Here is a 12,615-nt window from a genome sequence, read left to right as displayed (position 1 = left end):
GATCTTATTGAATGGTGGAGCAGGCTCGAGGGGCTAGATGGCCTACTCCTGTTCCTAATTCTTATGTTCTTATGTTCTTATGTCTTGCATCACGTGGGCCAGCCTAACATATCACAAAGGCGCATCACTATTATGCTTATATGGATTCCATTTACGTACAGAATCCCCATACCTGAAGAAGAATCCCCCAAAAAACATAAATTTCACGCAACTTAAATAATTCATTACATGGCAATATTAATTAAAATGCAATGTAATGAAACATTTAAAACAAAAAAATTAATGAAAAATAAATGTAAATCTTTTTAAAAGGTCAAGAGTAAGTGAAACAAATTTTAAATGAATTTTAAGTTCGAAGGATTGAAAAATTGTTTATTTTCAGATTTCTTTAAACCCTTACACTTGTAAGAAAAAGACGTACGCCTGATTTTACCAGGTGTCAGAGTTCCGTGGGCGTTCGCTGGGCGGGCACTACTTGGGGAAATAGCTCCAACTCTCCAGCAGCGACTGTCCATTTCCCAGGGATGTGGACGTTTGGTCCAGCTGAAACTTGACAGCTCGGAAGTTCGGCTGTTTCACATCCTGGGCACGGATGCAGAAACACATATCTGGGGGCACTTACAGCCGCCGCGTAAGCGGTCATAGGGCCTGCAAACTCCGGGCCATTATATTTCTCCGATGTTATCTAATGTCATTTAAATAAAACAAGTGAACTTGACCCTCATGCTGCATTCTAATCTGAATTTCCATTTTGTTTACATAGTTACATCAACTGCTCCAACTGAGACATCTTTTGCACCTGTACTATCAGCAACTACAGCACCAATCTTTACATCCACATCAGCACCAACAAGCACAACAGCACCTACAACTACAGAGAGCACCACTGAACTCTCAACAACCCAATTAACAACAACCTTAACAACAGGGATCAGTTCAACAACGACAGCAAGTAGTAAGCAAGAGAAATTTTCTTCATCGGGCATTTTACACAGCATGTTCTGGAAGGAATGCAATAGCAGAATGATTTTTTAACATTAGATATCGAAAAGATCTATCTATTTTTTTAGTATTTACCCATGCACATATTTAATGAGAGTGAGCCTTCAACATTACTGTGTGAGTAAATTACATTTGAACGTGCCAATATGATAATATGTAGAATTATTCTCATGTACTAAGTTTCTACTGAATCAGAAAAGTCAGCGCAGTCCGTAATGCACTAATTATAGAATCCCACACTGATGTTACTGTTTTGCTCAAACAGCTACATCAAGCACCGCAATGACAATAGGAACTTTATCTTCCTCCGGACCATCAACAACTACATCACTGACCTCTTCACCCACTTCAGGGACAACAGTACCAACAACTACAGAGGGCAGCTCTCAACCACTGACAACCCAATCCACAACACCCTCAACAACCGCTGTCAGTTCCACTACAGGAAGTAGTAAGGATCAGAACTCATTTTTAAAAGCTATTTCCTACTGATGGTGCTGAAAAGGATGCAAATGAATGCCCAAATTAATATCCTGTTATAATTTGTTGCTTTATAATCACAGCTGAACTGACGCCATTAAACAACATAAGTATAGAATGATTTCATGGTTGGACGTTGCAATATTGGGCCTCAAATGCGGTCGGATGTTTCCCACAGGTGAATGTGTCCGAACCACATGTTAACTACAAGCCTGTCTGGTGCCTCCGTATCTTCATACTCTTACAATCCTGGGTCTGCAGGAGAATGCCTGTTAAAGACTCACATAGCCCAGGGGCACATGTGGTTCGCAAGCATCTCTGGTATCAAATTGAAAACAAGGGCAAGCAACGTGGCAAGACCAGTGGGAGGCCAGGGGATTGGGAAACTTTTAAAAGCCAGCAAAGAATGACCAAAAAAATAATAAAGAGAAGGAAGATAGATTATGAAAGTAAACTAGCATGAAATATAAAAACAGGTAGTAAGTGTTTCATCAGGTACATAAAAAGGAAATGAGTGGCAAGACTAAATGTTGGTCCCCTGGAGGATGAAACTGGGGAAGTAATAATGGAGAACGGGGAAATGGCAGAGACTTGGAACAAATATTTTGTATCTGTCTTCACGGTAGAAGACACTAAAAACATCCCAATAGTGGATAATCAAGGGGCTATAGGGAGGAAGGAACTATCACTAAAGAAGTAGTACTCGGTCAAATAATGGGACTAAAGGCAGACAAGTCCCCTGGACCTGATGACTTGTATCCTAAAAGAAGTGGCTGCAGAGATAGTGGATGCATTGGTTGTAATCTACCAAAATTCCCTGGATTCTGGGGCGGTCCCAGCAGATTGGTAAACTGCAAATATAATGTCCCGATTTTAAAAAATGGGCAGACAGAAGGCAGGAAACTATCGACCGGTTAGCGCAACATCTGGCATTTCGAAAATCCTGGAGTCCATTATTAAGGAAGCAGCAGCAGGACATTTGGAAAAGCATAATTCAATCAAGCAGAGTCAGCATGGTTTAATGAAAGGAACATCGTGGTTGACAAATTTGCGAGAGTTCTTTGAGGATGTAACAAGCAGTGTGGATAAGGGGGAACCAGGGTATGTGGTGGATTTGGATTTCCAGAAGGCATTCGATAAGGTGGCACAGAAAAGGTTACTGCACAAGATAAAAGTTCACGGGACTGGTGGTAATATATTAGCATGGATCGAGGATTGGCTAACTAACAGGAAGCAGAGAGTCAGGATAAACGGGTCATATTCTAGTTGGCAAACAGTAATTAATGGGGTGCAGCAGGGATCAGTGCTGGGCCTCAACCAATTACAATCTATATTCATGACTTGGATGAAGGGAGCGAGTGTAATGTAGCCAAGTTTGCTGATAATACAAAGATGGGTGGGAAAGCAAATTGTGAGGAGGACACAAAAACTCTGCAAAGGGATATAGACAGGCTAAGAGAATGGGCAAAACTTTAGCAGATGGAGTACAAAGGGAGAAATTTGGAACTCAGCAGAGGAAGACAAAGGGTTTGATTAGGGCAGGGAAAATGGAGTACGAGAAGAAGCTTGCAGGGAACATTAAGACGGATTGCAAAAGTTTCTATAGATATATAAAGAGAAAAATGTTAGTAAAGACAAACGTAGGTCCCCTGCAGTCAGAATCAGGGGAAGTCATAACGGGGAACAAAGAAATGGCGGACCAATTGAACAAGTACTTTGGTTCGGTATTCACTGAAGAGGACACAAACAACCTTCGGATATAAATGGGGTCGGAGGGTCTAGTAAGGAGGAGGAACTGAGGGAAATCCTTATTAGTCGGGAAATTGTGTTGGGGAAATTGATGGGATTGAAGGCCGATAAATCCCCAGGGCCTGATGGACTGCATCCCAGAGTACTTAAGGAGGTGGCCTTGGAAACAGTGGATGCATTGACAGTCATTTTCCAACATTCCATTGACTCTGGATCAGTTCCTATGGAGTGGAGGGTAGCCAATGTAACCCCACTTTTTAAAAAAGGAGGGAGAGAGATAACAGGGAATTATAGACCGGTCAGCCTGACATCGGTAGTGGGTAAAATGATGGAATCAATTATTAAGGATGTCATAGCAGTGCATTTGGAAAGAGGTGATATGATAGGTCCAAGTCAGCATGGATTTGTGAAAGGGAAATCATGCTTGACAAATCTTCTGGAATTTTTTGAGGATGTTTCCAGTAGAGTGGACAAGGGAGAACCAGTTGATGTGGTATATTTGGACTTTCAGAAGGCTTTCGACAAGGTCCCACACAAGAGATTAATGTGCAAAGTTAAAGCACATGGGATTGGGGGTAGTGTGCTGACATGGATTGAGAACTGGTTGTCAGACAGGAAGCAAAGAGTAGGAGTAAATGGGGACTTTTCAGAATGGCAGGCAGTGACTAGTGGGGTACCGCAAGGTTCTGTGCTGGGGCCCCAGCTGTTTACACTGTATATTAATGATTTAGACGAGGGGATTAAATGTAGTATCTCCAAATTTGCGGATGACACTAAGTTGGGTGGCAGTGTGAGCTGCGAGGAGGATGCTATGAGGCTGCAGAGCGACTTGGATAGGTTAAGTGAGTGGGCAAATGCATGGCAGATGAAGTATAATGTGGATAAATGTGAGGTTATCCACTTTGGTGGTAAAAACAGAGAGACAGACTATTATCTGAATGGTGACAGATTAGGAAAAGGGGAGGTGCAACGAGACCTGGGTGTCATGGTACATCAGTCATTGAAGGTTGGCATGCAGGTACAGCAGGCAGTTAAGAAAGCAAATGGCATGTTGGCCTTCATAGCGAGCGGATTTGAGTACAGGGGCAGGGAGGTGTTGCTACAGTTGTACAGGGCCTTGGTGAGGCCACACCTGGAGTATTGTGTACAGTTTTGGTCTCCTAACCTGAGGAAGGACATTCTTGCTATTGAGGGAGTGCAGCGAAGGTTCACCAGACTGATTCCCGGGATGGCGGGACTGACATATCAAGAAAGACTAGATCAACTGGGCTTGTATTCACTGGAGTTCAGAAGAATGAGAGGGGACCTCATGGAAACGTTTAAAATTCTGACGGGGTTAGACAGGTTAGATGCAGGAAGAATTTTCCCAATGTTGGGGAAGTCCAGAACCAGGGGACACAGTCTAAGGATAAGGGGTAAGCCATTTAGGACTGAGATGAGGAGGAATTTCTTCACCCAGAGAGTGGTGAACATGTGGAATTCTCTACCACAGAAAGTTGTTGAGGCCAATTCACTAAATATATTCAAAAAGGAGTTAGATGAAGTCCTTACTACTAGGGGAATCAAGGGGTATGGTGAGAAAACAGGAATGGGGTACTGAAGTTGCATGTTCAGCCATGAACCTATTGAATGGCGGTGCAGGCTAGAAGGGCGGAATGGCCTACTCCTGCACCTATTTTCTATGTTTCTATGTTTCTACAATGTCGGACAATGTGAGGTTATCCACTTTGGCAGAAAACATAGAAAAGCAAATTGTATTTAAATGGAGAACAATTGCAAAGTGCTGCAGTACAGAGGGACCTGGGAGTCCTTGTGCATGAAACACAAAAATTTAGTATGCAGGTACAGCAAGTAATCAGGAAGGCAAATGGAATGTTGGCCTTTATTGCAAAGGGGATAGAGTATAAAAGCAGAGAAGTCCTGCTACAACTGTACAGGATATTGGCGATGCCACACCTGGAGTACTGCGTGCAGTTTTGGTCTCCATATTTAAGGAAAGATTATACTTGCATTGGAGGCAGTTCAGAGAAGGTTCACTAGGTTGATTCCAGAGATGAGGGGGTTGACTTATGAAGATAGTTTGAGTAGGTTGGGCCTATACTCATTGGAGTTCAGAAGAATGAGAGGTGATCTTATCGAAAAATAAAAGATAATGCGGGGCTCGACAAGGTGGATGCAGAGAGGATATTTCCACTCATAGGGGAAACTAAAACTAGGGGGCAGTCTCAGAATAAGGGGCTGCCCGTTTAAAACTGAGATGAGGGGGACTTGCTTTTCTCAGAAGGTTATAAATCTGTGGAATTCTCTGCCCCAGAGAGCTGTGGATGTTGCGTCACTGAATATATTTAAGGCGGAGATAGACAGATTTTTGAGCGATAAGGGAATAAAGGGTTATGGGGAGCAGGCAGGGAAGTGGAGCTGAGCCCATGATCAGATCAGCCATGATCTTATTAAATGGCAGAGCAATCTCGACGGGTCAAATGGCCTACTCCTGCTCCTATTTCTTATGTTCTTATGTGTCTTGGCCTCCAATGCAAGTATATCCTTCCTTAAATATGGAGACCAAAACATAAAAACAGATAGTAAAAGCTTTTACAGATATATAAAACGGAAAAGAGTGACTAAAGTAATTGTTGGTCCCTTAGAAGATTAGAAGGGGGATTTAATAATGGGAAATGTGGAAATGGCTGAGATTTCAAACAATTATTTTGCTTCGGTCTTCACAGTGGAAGAAACAAAAACCATGCCAAAAATTGCTGGTCATAGGAATGTGAGAAGGGAGGACCTTGAGACAATCACTATCACTCGGGGGGTAGTGCTGGACAGGCTAATGGGACTCAAGTTAGACAAGTCCCCTGGTCCTGATGAAATGCATCCCAGGGTATTAAAAGAGATGGCGGAAGTTATAGCAGATGCATTCGTTATAATCTACCAAAATTCTCTGGACTCTGGGGAGGTACCAGTGGATTGGAAAGCAGCTAAAGTAACGCCGCTGTTTAAAAAGGGGGCAGACAAAACGCAGGTAACTATAGGCCGGTTAGTTTAACAACTGTAGTGGGGAAAATGCTAGAAACTATCATTAAGGAAAAAATAGCGGGACATCTAGACAGGAATAGTGCAATCAAGCAGACACAGCATGGATTCATGAAGGGGAAAGCATGTTGAACTAATTTACTGGAATTCTTTGAGGATATAACAAGCATGTAGATAGAGGTGTACCAATAGATGTGGTCTATTTAGATTTCCAAAAGTCATTCGATAAGGTGCCACACAAAAGGTTACTGCAGAAGATAGATGTACGCGGAGTCAGAGGAAATGTATTAGCATGGATAGAGAATTGGCTGGCGAACAGAAAGCAGAGTCGGGATAAATGGGTCCTTTTCGGGTTGGAAATCGGTGGTTAGTGGTGTGCCTCAGGGATTGGTGCTGGGACCACAACTGTTTACAATATACATAGATGACCTGGAAGAGGGGACAGAGTGTAGTGTCACAAAATTTGCAGATGACACAAAGATTAGTGGGAAAGCGGGTTGTGTAGAGGACACAGACAGGCTGCAAAGAGATTTAGATCAGTTAAGCGAATGGGCTAAGGTTTGGCAGATGGAGTACAATGTCAGAAAGTGTGAGGTCATCCACCTTGGGAAAAAAACAGTAAAAGGGAATATTATTTGAATGGGGAGAAATTACAACATGCTGCGGTGCAGAGGGACCTGGGGGTCCTTGTGCATGAATCCCAAAAAGTTAGTTTGCAGGTGCAGCAGGTAATCAGGAAGGCGAATGGAATGTTGGCCTTCATTGCGAGAGGGATGGAGTACAAAGGCAGGGAGGTCCTGCTGCAACTGTATAGGGTATTGGTAAGGCCGCACCTGGAGTACTGCGTGCAGTTTTGGTCACCTTACTTAAGGAAGGATATACTGGCTTTGGAAGGGGTACAGAGATGATTCCCTAGGCTGATTCCGGAGATGAGGGGGTTACCTTATGATGGTAGATTGAGTAGACTGGGTCTTTACTCGTTGGAGTTCAGAAGGATGAGGGATGATCTTATAGAAACATTTAAAATAATGAAAGGGATAGACAAGATAGAGGTGGAGAGGTTGTTTCCACTGGTCGGGGAGACTAGAACTAGGGGGCACAGCCTCAAAATACGGGGGAGCCAATTTAAAACCGAGTTGAGAAGGAATTTCTTCTCCCAGAGAGTTGTGAATCTTTGGAATTCTCTGCCCAAGGAAGCAGTTGAGGCTAGCTCATTGAATGTATTCAAGTCACAGATAGATAGATTTTTAACCAATAAGGGATTTAAGGGTTACGGGGAGCGGGCGGGTAAGTGGAGCTGAGTCCATGGCCAGATCAGCCATGATCTTATTGAATGGTGGAGCAGGCTCGAGGGGCTAAATGGCCTACTCATGTTCCTAATTCTTATGTTCTTATGTTCTTATGTCTTGCATCACGTGGGCCAGCCCAACCAATCACAAAGGCGCATCACTATTATGCTTATATGGATTCCATTTACGTACAGAATCCCCATACCTGAAAAGAATCCCCCAAAAAACATAAATTTCACGCAACTTAAATAATTCATTACATGGCAATATTAATTAAAATGCAATGTAATGAAACATTTAAAACAAAAAAATTAATGAAAAATAAATGTAAATCTTTTTAAAAGGTCAAGAATAGCTGAAACAAATTTTAAATGAATTTTAAGTTCGAAGGATTGAAAAATTGTTTATTTTCATATTTCTTTAAACCCTTACACTTGTAAGAAAAAGACGTACGCCTGATTTTACCAGGTGTCAGAGTTCCGTGGGCGTTCGCTGGGCGGGCACTACTTGGGGAAATAGCTCCAACTCTCCAGCAGCGACTGTCCATTTCCCAGGGATGTGGACGTTTGGTCCAGCTGAAACTTGACAGCTCGGAAGTTCGGCTGTTTCACAGCCTGGGCACGGATGCAGAAACACGGATCTGGGGGCACTTACAGCCGCCGCGTAAGCGGTCATAGGGCCTGCAAACTCCGGGCCATTATATTTCTCCGATGTTATCTAATGTCATTTAAATAAAACAAGTGAACTTGACCCTCATGCTGCATTCTAATCTGAATTTCCATTTTGTTTACACAGTTACATCAACTGCTCCAACTGAGACATCTTTTGCACCTGTACTATCAGCAACTACAGCACCAATCTTTACATCCACATCAGCACCAACAAGCACAACAGCACCTACAACTACAGAGAGCACCACTGAACTCTCAACAACCCAATTAACAACAACCTTAACAACAGGGATCAGTTCAACAACGACAGCAAGTAGTAAGCAAGAGAAATTTTCTTCATCGGGCATTTTACACAGCATGTTCTGGAAGGAAAGCAATAGCAGAATGATTTTTTAACATTACATATCGAAAAGATCTATCTATTTTTTAGTATTTACCCATGCACATATTTAATGAGAGTGAGCCTTCAACATTACTGTGTGAGTAAATTACAGTTGAACGTGCCAATATGATAATATGTTGAATTCTTCTCATGTACTAAGTTTCTACTGAATCAGAAAAGTCAGCGCAGTCCGTAATGCACTAATTATAGAATCCCACACTGATGTTACTGTTTTGCTCAAACAGCTACATCAAGCACCGCAATGACAATAGGAACTTTATCTTCCTCCGGACCATCAACAACTACATCACTGACCTCTTCACCCACTTCAGGGACTACAGTACCAACAACTACAGAGGGCAGCTCTCAACCACTGACAACCCAATCCACAACACGCTCAACAACCGCTGTCAGTTCCACTACAGGAAGTAGTAAGGATCAGAACTCATTTTTAAAAGCTATTTCCTGCTGATGGTGCTGAAAAGGATGCAAATGAATGCCCAAATTAATATCATGTTATAATTTGTTGCTTTATAATCACAGCTGAAATGACGGCATTAAACAACATAAGTATAGAATGATTTCATGGTTGGACGTTGCAATATTGGGCCTCAAATGCGGTCAGATGCTTCCCACAGGTGAATGTGTCCGAACCACATGTTAACTACAAGCCTTTCTGGTGCCTCCGTATCTTCATACTCTTACAATCCTGGGTCTGCAGGAGAATGCCTGTTAAAGACTCACATAGCCCAGGGGCACATGTGGTTCGCAAGCATCTCTGGTATCAAATTGAAAACAAGGGCAAGCAACGTGGCAAGACTAGTGGGAGGCCAGGGGATTGGGAAACTTTTAAAAGCCAGCAAAGAATGACCAAAAAAATAATAAAGAGAAGGAAGATAGATTATGAAAGTAAACTAGCATGAAATATAAAAACAGGTAGTAAGTGTTTCATCCGGTACATAAAAAGGAAACGAGTGGCAAGAGTAAATGTTGGTCCCCTGGAGGATGAAACTGGGAAAGTAATAATGGAGAACGGGGAAATGGCAGAGACTTGGAACAAATATTTTGTATCTGTCTTCACGGTAGAAGACACTAAAAACATCCCAATAGTGGATAATCAAGGGGCTATAGGGAGGAAGGAACTATCACTAAAGAAGTAGTACTCGGTAAAATAATGGGACTAAAGGCAGACAAGTCCCCTGGACCTGATGACTTGTATCCTAAAAGAAGTGGCTGCAGAGATAGTGGATGCATTGGTTGTAATCTACCAAAATTCCCTGGATTCTGGGGCGGTCCCAGCAGATTGGTAAACCGCAAATATAATGTCCCGATTTTAAAAAATGGGCAGACAGAAGGCAGGAAACTATCGACCGGTTAGCGTAACATCTGGCATTTCGAAAATCCTGGAGTCCATTATTAAGAAAGCAGTAGCAGGACATTTGGAAAAGCATAATTCAATCAAGCAGAGTCAGCATGGTTTAATGAAAGGAACATCATGGTTGACAAATTTGCTAGAGTTCTTTGAGGATGTAACAAGCAGTGTGGATAAGGGGGAACCAGGGTATGTGGTGGATTTGGATTTCCAGAAGGCATTCGATAAGGTGCCACAGAAAAGGTTACTGCACAAGATAAAAGTTCACGGGACTGGTGGTAATATATTAGCATGGATCGAGGATTGGCTAACTAACAGGAAGCAGAGAGTCAGGATAAACGGGTCATATTCTAGTTGGCAAACAGTAATTAATGGGGTGCAGCAGGGATCAGTGCTGGGCCTCAACCAATTACAATCTATATTCATGACTTGGATGAAGGGAGCGAGTGTAATGTAGCCAAGTTTGCTGATAATACAAAGATGGGTGGGAAAGCAAATTGTGAGGAGGACACAAAAACTCTGCAAAGGGATATAGACAGGCTAAGTGAATGGGCAAAAATTTAGCAGATGGAGTACAAAGGGAGAAATTTGGAACTCAGCAGAGGAAGACAAAGGGTTTGATTAGGGCAGGGAAAATGGAGTACGAGAAGAAGCTTGCAGGGAACATTAAGACGGATTAATTAATGAAAAATAAATGTAAAACTTTTTAAAAGGTCAAGAATAACTGAAAATAATTTTAAATGAATTTTAAGTTAGAAGGATTGAAAAATTGTTTCTTTTAATATTTCTTTAAACCCTTACACTTGTAAGAAAAAGACGTACGCCTGATTTTACCAGGTGTCAGAGTTCCGTGGGCGTTCGCTGGGCGGGCACAACTTGGGGAAATAGCTCCAACTCTCCAGCAGGGACTGTCCATTTCCCAGGGATGTGGACGTTTGGTCCAGCTGAAACTTGACAGCTCGGAAGTTCGGCTGTTTCACAGCCTGGGCACGGATGCAGAAACACGGATCTGGGGGCACTTACAGCCGCCGCGTAAGCGGTCATAGGGCCTGCAAACTCCGGGCCATTATATTTCTCCGATGTTATCTAATGTCATTTAAATAAAACAAGTGAACTTGACCCTCATGCTGCATTCTAATCTGAATTTCCATTTTGTTTACACAGTTACATCAACTGCTCCAACTGAGACATCTTTTGCACCTGTACTATCAGCAACTACAGCACCAATCTTTACATCCACATCAGCACCAACAAGCACAACAGCACCTACAACTACAGAGAGCACCACTGAACTCTCAACAACCCAATTAACAACAACCTTAACAACAGGGATCAGTTCAACAACGACAGCAAGTAGTAAGCAAGAGAAATTTTCTTCATCGGGCATTTTACACAGCATGTTCTGGAAGGAATGCAATAGCAGAATGATTTTTTAACATTAGATATCGAAAAGATCTATCTATTTTTTAGTATTTACCCATGCACATATTGAATGAGAGTGAGCCTTCAACATTACTGTGTGAGTAAATTACAGTTGAACCTGCCAATATGATAATATGTAGAATTATCCTCATGTACTAAGTTTGTACTGAATCAGAAAAGTCAGCGCAGTCCGTAATGCACTAATTATAGAATCCCACACTGATGTTACTGTTTTGCTCAAACAGCTACATCAAGCACCGCAATGACAATAGGAACTTTATCTTCCTCCGGACCATCAACAACTACATCACTGACCTCTTCACCCACTTCAGGGACAACAGTACCAACAACTACAGAGGGCAGCTCTCAACCACTGACAACCCAATCCACAACACCCTCAACAACCGCTGTCAGTTCCACTACAGGAAGTAGTAAGTTTCAGACATGGTGCTGTTATGAATCAAAGTAAAGTGAAATTTCTGAGCAATATCAAAACCTGTAATTTATATTGTTTTATAATTAGTACTGTTGCTGCTCAGTTTGCAACATTGATTCATAAAGAGGTCCTAGTTGAGCAATACAACTTTGTATTCCTCAGACTTTCAGTGATACGAAGTACATTTAATAAAATTAAGTGTCATGTCAAAGCCTGATGCTAAATTTCCATTTCATTTACACAGCTGCATCAACTGCTGCAACAGGTACCACACAGATACGTTTTATATCTGTAGAATTGACGTGTGCAACATCAAGTCCTACCTCTGCTGTAGGGGTAACAAGCAGAACTACAGAGACAACAATCTCACCAGCACCACTCAGTTCCTCAACAACACGAGGTAGTAAGCAACAGATCTTACCTTTAGCAGCTATCTTGTACTGGTGATGCTGAAAATAATGTAACTCATGCAGGATATATGCGCAATTTCAACCCTGGCATCCTGGTGTGTTGAAGGGTATGGCAGTTTGTTAGTGTTAGTGTTTTATCAGAAGAATCACTCAACACTCAGAGTCGGTTCCAACGCCAATGCAGCCTTTATTAACGTCAGCGGGGAGGAAGCCTCACGACTGGGTCCAGGCACTTCACTCTGCAGAACAAAGAGTTTCATGGATCTTTATATGTTTTACAACAGTTTACTACAGTTACATCATATAGATTATAAATTCAATTGGACAAATAGATAGTTAGTTTCTAAACATAAAGTGGCTCATGTGTTG

At 42.1% G+C, this 12,615-nt stretch overlaps 1 protein-coding gene and 1 long non-coding RNA gene across 2 annotated transcripts in view; both read left to right on the top strand.

Moving 5' to 3' along the window:
• The window catches only part of LOC139266312 (uncharacterized), a 30,518-nt gene extending 21,360 nt beyond the window's left edge, over positions 1 to 9,158 (top strand). Inside the window, exons 5-9 of the mRNA XM_070884133.1 lie at positions 764 to 955; positions 1,268 to 1,453; positions 8,349 to 8,540; positions 8,852 to 9,015; positions 9,150 to 9,158. Coding sequence (XP_070740234.1) covers positions 764 to 955; positions 1,268 to 1,453; positions 8,349 to 8,540; positions 8,852 to 9,015; positions 9,150 to 9,158 — 743 coding nt within the window. The remainder of the gene's footprint in view (positions 1 to 763; positions 956 to 1,267; positions 1,454 to 8,348; positions 8,541 to 8,851; positions 9,016 to 9,149) is intronic.
• Positions 9,159 to 11,148: 1,990 nt separating this feature from the next.
• LOC139266078 (uncharacterized) lies at positions 11,149 to 12,186 on the top strand. Its single transcript, XR_011593684.1, has 3 exons — positions 11,149 to 11,334; positions 11,646 to 11,831; positions 12,081 to 12,186. It is a non-coding gene; the product is annotated as an uncharacterized lncRNA (long non-coding RNA).
• The last annotated feature ends 429 nt before the right edge of the window (positions 12,187 to 12,615 follow it).

This window comes from Pristiophorus japonicus, chromosome 6, assembly GCF_044704955.1.
Source record: "Pristiophorus japonicus isolate sPriJap1 chromosome 6, sPriJap1.hap1, whole genome shotgun sequence".
In the NCBI taxonomy this organism is placed as follows: domain Eukaryota; kingdom Metazoa; phylum Chordata; class Chondrichthyes; family Pristiophoridae; genus Pristiophorus; species Pristiophorus japonicus.
This window is presented reverse-complemented; position numbering and strand designations above follow the sequence as displayed.